This window comes from Pochonia chlamydosporia (assembly GCF_001653235.2).
Source record: "Pochonia chlamydosporia 170 chromosome Unknown PCv3seq00008, whole genome shotgun sequence".
Classification (NCBI taxonomy): Eukaryota; Fungi; Ascomycota; class Sordariomycetes; order Hypocreales; family Clavicipitaceae; genus Pochonia; species Pochonia chlamydosporia.
Genome location: NW_019154043.1, coordinates 198,544 through 211,623, shown reverse-complemented (window position 1 = coordinate 211,623; position 13,080 = coordinate 198,544). Strand labels below are relative to the sequence as shown.

At 48.0% G+C, this 13,080-nt stretch overlaps 6 protein-coding genes across 6 annotated transcripts; 3 read left to right on the top strand and 3 right to left on the bottom strand.

The window, feature by feature from the left end:
* Positions 1 to 958: 958 nt before the first annotated feature.
* VFPPC_06838 (C6 transcription factor (AflR)) lies at positions 959 to 2,329 on the top strand (the record flags this gene model as incomplete). Its single annotated transcript, XM_018285806.1, has 1 exon — positions 959 to 2,329. The coding sequence occupies one exon, from the start codon at positions 959 to 961 to the stop codon at positions 2,327 to 2,329; it is 1,371 nt and encodes a 456-aa protein (XP_018138618.1).
* A 994-nt stretch (positions 2,330 to 3,323) lies between these two features.
* Positions 3,324 to 4,072, bottom strand: VFPPC_06839 (short-chain dehydrogenase/reductase SDR; the record flags this gene model as incomplete). Its single annotated transcript, XM_018285807.1, has 2 exons — positions 3,324 to 3,480; positions 3,543 to 4,072. The coding sequence occupies 2 exons, from the start codon at positions 4,070 to 4,072 to the stop codon at positions 3,324 to 3,326; spliced, it is 687 nt and encodes a 228-aa protein (XP_018138619.1).
* Positions 4,073 to 5,347: 1,275 nt separating this feature from the next.
* VFPPC_06840 (hypothetical protein) lies at positions 5,348 to 6,169 on the top strand (the record flags this gene model as incomplete). Its single annotated transcript, XM_018285808.1, has 4 exons — positions 5,348 to 5,555; positions 5,622 to 5,734; positions 5,801 to 5,987; positions 6,048 to 6,169. 4 exons carry the CDS (start codon positions 5,348 to 5,350, stop codon positions 6,167 to 6,169), a joined length of 630 nt encoding a protein of 209 aa, XP_018138620.1.
* A 491-nt stretch (positions 6,170 to 6,660) lies between these two features.
* VFPPC_06841 (MFS transporter) lies at positions 6,661 to 8,239 on the bottom strand (the record flags this gene model as incomplete). Its single annotated transcript, XM_018285809.1, has 2 exons — positions 6,661 to 7,488; positions 7,562 to 8,239. 2 exons carry the CDS (start codon positions 8,237 to 8,239, stop codon positions 6,661 to 6,663), a joined length of 1,506 nt encoding a protein of 501 aa, XP_018138621.1.
* Positions 8,240 to 8,897: 658 nt separating this feature from the next.
* On the top strand, positions 8,898 to 10,847 carry VFPPC_06842 (multicopper oxidase; the record flags this gene model as incomplete). The annotated part of the gene is made up of 3 exons (XM_018285810.1): positions 8,898 to 9,138; positions 9,219 to 9,702; positions 9,779 to 10,847. The coding sequence occupies 3 exons, from the start codon at positions 8,898 to 8,900 to the stop codon at positions 10,845 to 10,847; spliced, it is 1,794 nt and encodes a 597-aa protein (XP_018138622.1).
* Positions 10,848 to 11,939: 1,092 nt separating this feature from the next.
* VFPPC_06843 (beta-lactamase-like protein) lies at positions 11,940 to 13,031 on the bottom strand (the record flags this gene model as incomplete). Its single annotated transcript, XM_018285811.1, has 2 exons — positions 11,940 to 12,782; positions 12,843 to 13,031. 2 exons carry the CDS (start codon positions 13,029 to 13,031, stop codon positions 11,940 to 11,942), a joined length of 1,032 nt encoding a protein of 343 aa, XP_018138623.1.
* Between the last annotated feature and the right edge of the window lie 49 nt (positions 13,032 to 13,080).

Below are 13,080 nucleotides of genomic sequence, written 5' to 3'. Positions count from 1 at the left end.
TATATCACGGCCGCATATTCGTCTACGTCACAAATCCCTGATCTTCCCAAATAACACTCAGCATCGCCGATATCTGGCTATACACCTGGAACTTGCGACCATGACTAAGACTCCCTAAGCCATGGACTTATGTATGTGCATCGACGTTTCATCCTTGGAAACTGACCACCTGCTATACTTTATGCCTACCTGTACGGTAGTAATCACTACGACCTTGACACGCGACGGCAAGCGATGGCATAGCATAGCCCTTGGAAAATACGACCCTGCTCTACCCAGGACATGTCGAGTTACCAAAGTAACGTTCCTTGCCCAAAGTAGAACAAGCAAAAATAGAGCGCATAACTGTCTCAGATGTATCGAGGACACGCGCACTAAAATTGGCGAATTGCCTTAAAAGGATCACTAAATTAGAGCTTGTCCCACTGAAGATGTAGCGACAGACAACGGGTCAGTAGTTCACCATCACAGGGAACCCTTCGCCTCTTTAGGAAAGGAAGCACCTATCAACTTGCCTAACTACATATGCACGCTGAATCCTGATAATCTCATCCCAAGCGGACGGCAAATAACGGTCCGGGCGGGGCATAACATATCAAGGTTGTGACGGCTGTTGACTAGGCGCGAGGTACATGTTCCCCTATGTGGTTCAATGCTCGAGATACAAATGGACGAATAAGTCCGAAACGCTCTGAGCGGACGTATGCATGGCCACGTAAGACGGGTAATCCTCTTGAGTGTCGACAGTTGCAAACCGGGTGGAATTTGCCAGAGATATCAGACGCGCGAGTGCGCTATCCCACCTCAGCCGCACCTTTACGATGACCTGCATCTGCAGGCCAGCAATAAAACTAAGCGGAAGGAAGGTCTGCCAAGAAACTGTTTGCTTCGTTCCTACGAGTCAATTGCTGCTGCATATCATTTGTTTTTGAAGTCAAAGTCGCGTATTACTCCTTCAATGGCAATGCCAAGACCAGTACAACCACATGATACAATCACCGTCGCCCTGTCGTCCGGATCTACAATGACAAAGATTAGAGACAGCTGCCACTCTTGTGCAGTATCCAAAGTCAGATGCCCAAAAGAAAGACCAACTTGCTCACGATGCGAAAAGAGGGGTATCGCCTGCGAGTACTTTGTCACAAAACGTCCTGGCCGCAAGCGAGAGAAGCATCGTGATGCCTCCCATAGCGTCGGGAGCTCTGATAGAAGCTGCACTGAAGGCTCCAATGTCGGGGAGAAGCAAGATACCTTGCCACCCGCAGAAACGAGTCCGCCGTCGCCACCGCTCAGCACTGTAGCTGACTCTGCCGAATTCTCTAGCGAACTTTCCGCCGAATTGGCCTGCTTTATGAATGGCTTCACAGATACCACTTGTTCGCTTGATCTCTTAGGATTGCCGAATTTTTCGGCAATAAATGATCAATTCACTGACTTTCTTACCCAACCATTTGACATTGAGGCTGAGTTGCTCAATGTTGGAGGCTCTTCCATCCCGCAAGACCACCGCGATATCGCTGATCTTCTTATATCGGACGACAGTAATATAGACCTAAACAGACTAAACCCATCATTTGGTCGCACGATGCCGTTCGACTTGTGCCCATCTCTTAGCAACAATCTGGCGCAGTCATCGAGTAGCGAAAGCGCAGGCACTCAATCAGAGTTGAGTACCATGTGCCGCTGCATGGGACTAACAATGAGCCTCTTACACAAGGTCTTCTCGCCCGAGTCTGTGTGTGGCAGCTCAGGCAATTCAGTTTCCGGCTCCAGCGACGGGACCGTTGGAAGTACCTTGTCCACCATTGCCGTGTTGGAGCAGAACAAGGAAACCACTCAAGCAGTCAGCAATATGCTGCAGTGTTCTTGTACAGAGACGGGGTACATGACGACCATGTTATCGATAATCGTGTTTAAAGTGCTAGAGCTATATGCCATGGCAGTGCGTCAAATTCATAGCGGGACAAGTCTTGAAGGTATGGAGATCAGCTTCGGCGGTGTCCGGAGTCAGACGATGGCCACTGCGTCCATTAGACAGCTTTGTATAGACTATAGCTCGTTGGATGACCAAGCTACAAGGCGAACAACGACTCAGCTGATATTGGGAGAGTTGCACCATGTCCAGAGTATAGTAAACCAGTTGACGTTACGGCGGAACGCTCTCGCGGCGAGGGTAGCTTTGGAGCGGCCGATGGACTCTCCGGTCAGTAGTGGTCGACGGCGAGCAGATACTTTTTCGGCAGCTACGTTAGGGCACATAGAAGCAGATTTGCGAAGAGGCCTTACCGCACTTTCTTCTGAAATCATTGCGAGGCTGCGGCATAGTTGACAGAATCATAGTTCTTGCAGGAAGTAGACGTCACGGACAGAGAGGGTCAGCACACTAAACACTGCAAATGCCGCTGACAAATATGTTACTCTTATTTAGTCGTTGGCCTCGTCCGATAGGGCACCGGGTGAAACAATAGTTGTATAAAATTTGTTCATCATAATTAGGATATCCATACTTTGGTAGAAGTGTGCAATACTTTGTTGCACAATTAGAATCTACTTGCAACGGCCATTCAACGCAGAATACCATTAGTCAAATTTGCCATTTCCATTGTCTTGGAGAGTAATTCAAACCAATCTCCTGAGTCCTAGCCAGTCGGGAGTCACTACACATCGTATCGGCGTATATGTCAGGTACTCGGGCCCGAAATAACAGGCCCGAAGCCATGAACCGAAGCCGTGGACCGGCACTGTCGGCCCCGAAATTCGGTGCCGGGAAGCTCGGTGGCGGACCAACCCGTTCTGTCTTATGGCTTTGGGGTTAATTTCGCCTCCATGGCTCCTCGGTCTGTACCTTCGGCAGGCGAATGTTCCAGTTGAACGTTCTCCTGGCTTCGTTTCTTGACATGGGTCAGCCACACCATACTGCGGCACCATTGTGAACAAGCAGGGACTCACGATGTACCGGCATTTTCGGGAAGCACACTGCGTAACTACTAGTCTCTGGCTATAGAGTAATGACCGTTCTCTATTCGTTCACCTCCGCATGGCTTTGTTGTTTTTACTTGTATCTTCTTTATCTGAGACAGAAGCATACCGACATATCACATAGTCGAGGTACAGGCATGTTGCACAATGGGCTTCGAGAAACGTTCTATGAGCTGTTCTAACCAGCCTGGTGTTAATGTGCATAACATTGCTTTCCCTTTAAGATTAAGAACAAGGTTGCAGTAGCTGAAGTCTTGTGATGTGGCTTCGTCTAATGTCTATCACTCGTTCCATGCAACCAGAAAACATAGCGCATGGTGCAGCTACCCCTTAAAACACCCCTCCTAAAACTGCTTATATTTCCCCTGAACAAACGTAAGGTACCATGGTAGATCGTCGTTGCCTTTTGCAAGCTCCAGGAACATGCGAGCATGTGAATCAGCCCCTGGCACGCTACCTACAGGACGACCCTCGGCAGTTCGTTCATCAGCAAAGTAAAATCTGTTACAACGGGTGAAATAGTCAGCACCACTAAACTTGCCTCAAGTTGATATGTCACCTACCTTAAGCCCTTTGGCTTATAAGTTATGTCAGCCGCCTCAACCCAGTATGCTGCAGCTCTCTTGCCAACCCCAAGGGTAGTGTAGTCTGGGTGTGGAAAGACAGCTTTGCCCATAATGTTTCCATTGCAAATAAAGACTCCTTGGACGTTATCGGCCCAGTTTTTGATGGCCTCATTGGCAGCTGCCCAAGGGCTCGCATTGGCAATGGCAAAATCTGTTAGCAAGTCCTCGGTGGGAACACTAAAGATGTTACTCTTGTCAGGAGTAGGCGTTCGACGACCAGCATTCCAGATAATTACTTTGGGAAAAGCGTCACTACCCCAGTGGCTTTTGATTGTGTCAAAGACGGGGGGCACCTCCGCGGGCTTGCTCAGGTCAGCCTGGACGGACAGCACATTACCATCGTCGGATGGCTTTGCACTGCGTGACACTGCACATACGCGATACCCGGCCTCGACAAAGGTTTTGGTGACTGCAGCGCCAATGTTGGCACCCGCGCCAAAGATTACTACTATGGGCTTGGAAGACATTGTACTTTAGACCAGTGTATGCTGTAGAGCCAGAATAGTTTCAGGTTGTGTCAGCACGATATTCTGGTTTGTGGTAATGAAGAAGAGAGACGAAACAAAACAATACTAAAGGTTTTAATAACTTGATGTTTTAGTGAGATAGCGATATCGATTGACACAAGTATGCAAAACACCAGGATAGGGCAATAGAAAGAGAAAGGCGAGGTGCGTTCGGTATAAATGCGACGTTGGCTCGGGGCAATTCGATGTGGCGTTCGGGAGGTTTTGTCAGCACTTGCATCTGCCGCACATTCATTTGGACCGGAACACGCTGAGCATTACCAATTCGATGGTTCGGTACGACATTAAACATTGCACGGCCCTTAGGGCTTCACATTCGGCGTCCGAGCTAGTTCCGTTAGCCGCTTGCATTATACATCACTTTTTGATTGCGGCTGAGGACTTGGCTCATCTGAGATAGATACCGCGAGCGGAGAAGGAAGTGCAACACATCAAGTAGTGATATGGTCTGAGCCAAAATAACTTGGTACTCGAATGGGTACAACTCAGACGTTGCGTGATCCTACCTCTCACATTGGAGCTTGTGAGACTCTGACTTGTTGCACTAGTTCTAATTAATAACAATGCTTCTCAGATCGCAGATAGAAAGCCGGAAGTCCGATGCTATTTCTATATACTATAATAGTGCCACGTGTGTATTCTATCACCATAAATTTCTACGTCGGTATTTGATCGTTTGGTTGCAAGTGTGTATTGCGGAGGTGGCTCCGTTCTAATTACTCAGGCTTACTTTAGCAGATACACTATATTAGAACAACTACTGGCTTGCTATCACAAAGAGAGTTTGTAGCAGTCTGACCAATAAGGGTTCTTTATAAGTATGGCATCTTCAAGGTGATTATCTTGTTATGGCTACAAAGTACACCACAGCGGACTCACTTTGGTGTAGTGATAAATGAACTCCCATAAAACTTGAGCCACGCTAAGCGTCCATGCTTGTAAGTTTTCGTGCAATAGGAATATTCAATCCTACTCGTTACTATTACTCGTAATGCACCTTGAATAGTGCGAAGCTCGGGCGCCACCGGGCCGACAATACATACAATGACCCGACCAGGACTTCACGTCACTCATTTTACGTCGAGAGCTCTCACACCGCGGTAAGATACTTTATATATATTAAGGAGCCCCGATTGTTTCCAGATAGTAAAACGTACAAATCCACATATTTCACTAAAGACAAGCATCGTCGGCTGTATCACTAGCATTGCCAACATGAAGTTCACTTCCAACATTACCGGGCTTATACTCGCCTTTGCGACCTTGGGAGTTGTCTCCACCACTGTCCCTACCAAGGAACGCGCATGCTCGGCGACCCGTTCTTATCCTTGCGCCTGCCCGACGGGCAAGAACTATTTTGAAACTGCAACTCTTGCCATCATTGGCAGCAAGATCGCCGACTCTGAAGCTTTTCTGAACAGCTGTAGGTCTGACTTCTTACGCAATGACGTTTAAAGTTACACTGGAAAGATGTTAATGACAAGAAAAGTTTTTGACACCGCTTGGTATGGTGGTTCAAACCCAGATTCTACCAAGGGTCCCAACAACAAGCCTGGTTCTATCCGCACTTTTAAGTCACCCACTAGCAACTTTTCTGAGCTTGTAAGTGAAATAACCTGATCGCAATTTGAAGCAAATAAGAGCTAATGCAGTTTCTTGCACTGCTAGCTAACCAAGTATACTGTGCGCCGTGACCGGTCCTTTCTTCAGAGTTACCAGGAATACGAAGACCCCAAGACGGCACCCAAGGGCTGGACTCCGGGATTTTATGTTACTATGGAGGGTAGGGGTCTCTTCCAGAATGAAACTGAGATCTCTTTGAGAGCCCATGGCTGTTGGGCCGGTTCATTGCCAGGTATGTACATGCATTTTGAGGATCACTATGCAGGTCAAGTTGTTAACACATGACATCTAGATCTTACCGCGTCACATGAAGAAGGCCTCCGAGGTGCCGTCGCGTTCTTGAAGGCTAAGGGAAAGGTGGTTGGCAAGACACCCTCGAACTTTATCTCGGCTGATACTGCTTTTGGCATTTGATTGGCTCGAATGGAGGATTGAGAGCGAAAATTCGTCGTCGTAGATTTACACTTGTTATTCTGAGCCCGTTAGTTACAGTTGCGTCCAGAAGTTAGGATGGCACCATAGTTTTAGATATTGATATATGATGTACTAGTTGCAGCCATGGCAAAACATCTTTGCGTCGATATTGCGCCACTGTGAACTCTTTTCAAGGGAATCTGTCACTGGATTCAGGTGATGATACTTACTTAGCGCTTAGCGGCTACTACAGGTTTTTTTCTCGAAGAAGTCCTTCACGTGCTGCTCCAAAGAACAGTCGAGTATGAGACGGCCAGGCAGCGGAGCCTCCTTATAATACGCTGCGGGCGTAATACCATCACCAATTGCATACTATTTGACTACTGTTGTGACTTTGGTTTATTTTACTCTGCCTAACACTGGCTAATATGTGTTGTACTATCTGCACTCCTCCAGCCGCCTGGCTCCACACCAAAGACTTACCAGCTCCTCTACAGCTTGACCGGAAACCTATCTCGAAGTTTCTTGCCATAACGATATAGTATCAGCGGTATGGGATAGAGTACCACCAGAATAAGTGCCAATAAGCTATTACCCCAGCCATAGCCGAGCCGAGAATACAGAGGCGTACCGCAGAATGGCAAAAAAGCCCCAGCAATGGTACGAGTAATAAGCACCGCACTCAACGCTGATGCAGCGGCAGCAGCGTCAAACACATCCACCAAGTAGATTTGGGTTATCAGCATGACAAACAAGGAGCCGAACCCAATGATAAGTGTCCCGAGGATAGGCACAATCCAGTGCGTCTGTTTCTCAGCAGACCAACCATACCATACAAAACCAATGGCGATAGTTGGACTAAACCAGAGCATAAGCAGAAGACGTCGTTCTGGCGCGGCTCTAACTCCATCACGGCTCATAATCTTGTCGCTAAATTTAGTCAAGATGGGCATTCCTAGCAACGTACCCACGCCAAAGGCCACATATACGAGGCCTTGGACGCCAGGAGCGAACCCGTACTGGCTGTCAAACACCTGAGGGAACGTGTCGAACAGCATAAACATGAGGCCGAAAATGAAGGCGTTATATAGCGATGCGGAAAGCACAATAGGCGAGAGCATGAGCATTTTGGTCGGACGAATGAGGGCGCGGAGTAAGAAGCGGCCGGCGGATAAATTGCCAACTTTGTTGACACGAGAGGCTGGGGTGTATGCTTCATTGCCGCTGACCTGGCGAAGTTTTGCGGCCTTTCGCTTGAGCAGGATGGCTTCGTTTGTCTCTCGGAGAATTATCGCGCCAACCAGAAGAGAGATGCCACCCTGGAGAGATACTCATTAGCGTGGCTGTTTATATGAGTTTGAAGCGTGAACACCACATTGGAGATGAACTCACAAGAATGGAAAGTAAGCGAAATGTCCATCGCCAACCCACAGCCTGAGACATGAATCCTCCCACAATAGGGCCAATGATAGGTCCCAACTGAGGACCAAGGCCCCAAACAGCCATGTATTTGCCTCGATCCTTTGGAGGAACCAGATCTGCGACTGTGCCTCCTCCACAAGTCATGGGCACGGAACCCGCGCACCCAGCCAAGAAACGGCAGATGAGAAATGAAGTGATGTTTGTACTAAACGCACAGCCGAGTGAAAAGGCCAACCAAGCCATATTCGACCCGTGGTACAACCACAGGCGGCCGTATAGCTCCGAAAGTGGTGCAATTACGACGCCGGCGCCAAAACCGAGAACATAAATCGTGAGGGACATGGTTGAGATGATGCTGGTCGTGATGCCGAACTCTTGTACGAGTTGCTCGACTCCTGGCGCAAACATGGTAGCTGCCAGAGTCATGTTGAGGGCAAAAATGCCAATGGGGATAATTTGCGCAAGACGCATGGGTGTTGACCAGTTTCTGGGGTTGTTTGGGTCATCTGGCCCATCCCAATCGACTTCAAAGTCATTCTTGCTAGCAGAAGCGACATCACTGCCTTCTGGTGTTGGAGGAGTTGGCGAACCGACACTCTCTATCTCTGTGTCCGATAAAGCGACAGGTATTTCTTTCGTATCTGACATATTGGCTTGAAATTCGTGCTCTTGTAAAATGAAATAGAGCCCTGTGATCCCTGGTCGACGGTTTCTGGCTCCCGTCCGTCGCTCTTAAGAAATCTGTCCACCAGGTCTTTGAGTCTGTCGGGAATAAGCGCTATTCTGCCAACAGATGGGCAATGGAAAAGCTGCGGTAGTTAAGAAGGATAGTTCTAAAATCTGGTTTGTCTGTAGGACCATCTAATCCGTCTCGACGAAACATGCATAGGCTAATGCTGGGCTGGTGGCTTGCATCAATTGCCCCGACATGCAAAGGCCCGAGTCATAACTCCCGGCCAGTACCTTTGTATGTTGGGCGCCACTGTCGGTACAATTTTTCAACACCAGTACTACATGTTTAATGTAATTGGCTCTTTTATCGGTAGCTTAGATCATCATGGTCACTTATGGCCCGGTTCGGGAGCTTGTTGCCGGAAGAACGGCTCGTCGTTCGTTTTTTCGATGCCCTCACCGCGCCGCTCCAGTCCTGACATCCCGTTATGAAAGCAGGGATGCCAAGTTTGGAGACGGTCGCAATTTCTATAAACATGTCAACTACGTAGCCTGTTTTGTTATTGTTGAAAATTATGAAATCAAGATTAGAATCAACTATATTTACTGAAGTGGAATATCTTGATTCTAAAAGATGGCGTCTACTTCCCTGTGGCTATTCTTTAGCCTTGTCTTACAAGCTGTGTTAGCAGCCTGTACTCGCCACTACGACTTCACCATCACCTGGGAGAATGGAGCTCCCGATGGCCAAGTTCGAAAAATGTTCAAGATTAATGGTCAATTTCCTGGTCCCACCATGAACCTCCACGAGGGGGATGATGTTGTTGTCACAGTTAAGAACTTGTCACCACAGAACACCACCCTTCACTTCCATGGTCAGTCTCACGAAAGCGCCGCTTGCAATCTAGCAACATTCTATTCTACCATGAAATACCTTCTAACCCAATTTCTGCAGGCATTGAAATGATTGGCACACCTTGGTCTGATGGAACACCAGGCATGTCTCAAAATGAAATTCAACCTGGTGGCAAATTTGTGTACAAGTGGAAAGCGACGCAACACGGTTCATTCTGGTATCACGCTCATAGTCATAGCCAGATGGCTGATGGCCTCATTGGACCTATTGTCATTCATCCAGCCGCCAATACGCCTAATCCTTATCATTTCATCACCCAAAATCCGAAATCTCTCGCGGCCATCGAGCGGGCTGAGAAGAACCGCATCCCTCTCATGCTCTCCGACTGGCGCCAGCTCATCTCTAGTGATGAATGGGCTTCTTCGAGCGTTACAGGCGTCCCAACTCCTTGCTTTGACTCTATGCTTCTCAACGGCAAGGGCCAGGTCAATTGCTTGACCCCGGAAGAGCAGAACAAAATCATCATGCCAGAGCAAATTGGCATCCTGAGTAGTATTCCTGGAGCCAAGCTCACCGATAAATCGTAAGTTGGCCATTTTTTGCGGTTCATTTATGCTGCCTCTTCAAATAACTACGTCACAAACTAACGAGATGTGTAGATGTCTGCCCCCCGAGATTATCGCAGCATTTGGTCCTCCCTGGGGTAATCCGGACCTCAAGGCTGTTCCACACCACTTCTTTTACGGTTGCAATGCCACCAAGACTCCGTATCTCACATTTCCCATCACACAAAGAAGAGCTGGCGACGAGACCTGGGCAATGTTTGATCTCATTGGAGGATTCTCATCTCAGACTGCCCAAGTCTCTCTGGATGAAATGTCCATGTATGTTGTTGCTGCTGATGGCAACGACATTGAGCCAAAGCTGGTCAACTCGGTTGGAATCAGCAACGGCGAACGATACACAGTTCTCGTGAAGCTGGAGAAACCTAGAAAGTACACATTGCGCATTTCTTCGACTGCGCCATCCTTCATGGTATCTACCAAAGCCACCATCGACTTCCAGATCCGTGGCCAGAAACAGAACCCTGCGCCTACCGATCCTTGGATCAACGAGACGGGTCAAAACTTGACTGCCAACGTCGTATTTTTTGACCCTGACAAGGCTCGCCCTTATCCGCCCCAGACCCCTCCCAAGGCTGATGTCACCTACAAGTTGGACATGGTTGTCGGTAAATCTGCCTCCTTCTGGTCCATGAATGAAACTGTCCTCCCAGAGAACACGGAAAACCAGCCGCCCTTGCTCCTGTCGCCACAGCCTGGTAGACAAGACAACCACACCGTCACCACTCTTGGCAAGACAAAATGGGTTGACTACATTATGTTCACACCAGGATTCGGTCCTTCTCATCCTATTCACGTTCACGGTAGACACTTCTATGTTCTTGGGCGTGGTTCTACCAATTTTACCTGGAATACCATTGAGGAGGCAGCCGCCGCTATGCCAGACGCGTTCAACCTTGTGAATCCACCGATCCGGGATACCTACCTTACGTTAGGGGATGCAGGGTCCTGGCTTGCTCTACGTCGACCAAGTGATAACCCAGGTGTTTGGTTGCTGCACTGTCATATTCTTAGCCATATTCAAGGTGGACAGTCCATGATTCTGCAAGATGGTGTGGATGTTTTGCCTCCCATCCCGAGGGAGTACCGCACAGGAAAATTTTAATAGACGTGAAGATGTTGGGGTGACCTCCTCAGGTTTTTTTGTTCCAAATTGCGATATTGGGGAAGGAAGTTGAGCCTACGGGTATTTTCAGTCGGGCTATGATTCTGAGGTATCGTGGATAGATACACGGGATATAAACAGCACTAGATCATGTAGTTCTTATCTACTTGTCGTATCTAGAGATTCAGTTCTTCTCCTTATGAGATTTGCGGCTCTCATGTTGTGGTCAACACTACATTCGGGCTACATTGTCAATTTTATAAGCGTAGCACCGGAATTCACCCAATAGACTTCGTTGTCCATGAAACTGCCATAAGAAATCGTGTACCGTAAATTAATATCTGCGAATATCATCATCCCGTTTATTTACCCTGAAGTCTACCGTAGCCAGGGAGGCAAGGGACCTATGAAGAACAAAAGCTCGAAGTGAGAAGATATTACGGGTGGTATGAATCAGGTAGCCGTTGAAATGGTAATAGAGAGGTCGATGGACTCGATGATTTTGCAAAATATTGGAAAAAAAAAACAAAGGAGACCATGAAGGTGTGTGCATTCTTGGCACATCAGACGGGTTGCGCACAGCGCCCAGCCACCACTTGGCATTTGCCCTGCCGCCGTGTAACCTGTTTTCTTCCCGAATATTACTAAGAATACTACAATCTAACTTACCGAGAAAGTAATCCATTCCGCCAATTAGCTAGATCATTCAAGTCGGCACATACGGTCAAGTACGAGCTTTGCCTTCATCTGACGGGGTCCACTGACACGCGAACCTCGGGCCCGAAATAATTTGACCGAAATTTATATCCCCGACGGCACTTAGTTCCATCTTACTGAATTCGCCGCTATGACTACAATGTAGAATCTAATACATATGTGTCAGCATGGCACATCTGTCGGAGCCAATAGTGCCGCATATGAGATCAGTCTAGCTTTGAAGCATTCTCACAGGCTGCAATAGGCCCCAGACGTTGACATCGGATGTAGCTAGAGTAACAAGGACACAATAGCTCTTCGAGACACAAACAGCAAACTTATCAAACTTTCAATCTAGCTATGTTTTGAAACAAGAATCTATAAGCTCAAATAATCTTACCCGGCATAAACATCCATTAATCGAGGGCCAGATGTCCCGAGAGTGTGGAGCTGGGGATGTGACTTTACACTCTCGATAGAATACCACTTTTTCGTCCCTCCCCGAATCTGGAAAGCAATCTTTAGATCTCCAGCAAGTTTGCACAAGACTTCATTGATAAACGGTTCAAGTGCCAGCTCGCGCGTCTCCTTGGTCACTGCCGTCCCGTAAATCTGCATCACAACGTCGCCGACAGATGCGCTCTTCTGGCCATGGGAGTGCAGCCTCTTCAGTGCATTTAAAACTTGACGTTCACGTCTGTAGCGACTATCCAGTTCGGTACTTATTTTGGCGGGTAGATCTGTGATGGTAACACCATGAGCTGAGTAGCCGATGTTACAGGCTTCCCCTGCCATACGGTGCATACTAGCCATGAATGTTCCTAAGTCTTCCACGACGCTAGTACCATGGCCAAGAATATTGTCACCGGTGAACATCGCCATCTCCTCTTCAAGAATGAAACACATGTGATCTTCCGAGTGACCTGGCACATGTATAGCGCGCACTGTTGCGCCTTCAACAGCGAAGATCTGGTTGTCCGTAATATCTTGTTGAGTACCGTTGGGGTCGTTCTTGTAAATTTCATCTTTGAGGTATGGGTAGAGACGTAGAAGGTCGGGCACACCCCCGGTATGGTCGCCGTGCCAGTGAGTCAATAAGACATGAGAGAGGCTTATGTCCATGGACTTGAGCGTAGACTCAATTAGCTCAGCCCATGCCAGTTCGCCGCCGCCAGTGTCAATCATCAACCTCTGCTTCCCTGTACCAACGATGTATGTGTTTGTACCTTGATATGTAAACTGCATGGGCTTGTTAGTACTGCCCCAGCGTGGTTGTAAGTCGGGATAATCGATACATACCTTGCCAGGGTTTTGGCCAAGCACACGGAGTACTCGCGGTGTAAGTTGCTCAACATCAGCCAAAACTGGTAGCCTTTCCCTTTGGCTGTCGAGATAGTCTTCGAACACGCAAATATTCAGTGCCTTGTTGATTTGGCGGTATCCGCCCTTGTCATCTTGGACAGCCGTCTCGTTATCAGGCTTTGCCATTATCGCAAATAAAAGCTCTTTATTCGGGGCGCTTATCTTGAAAGCTAGT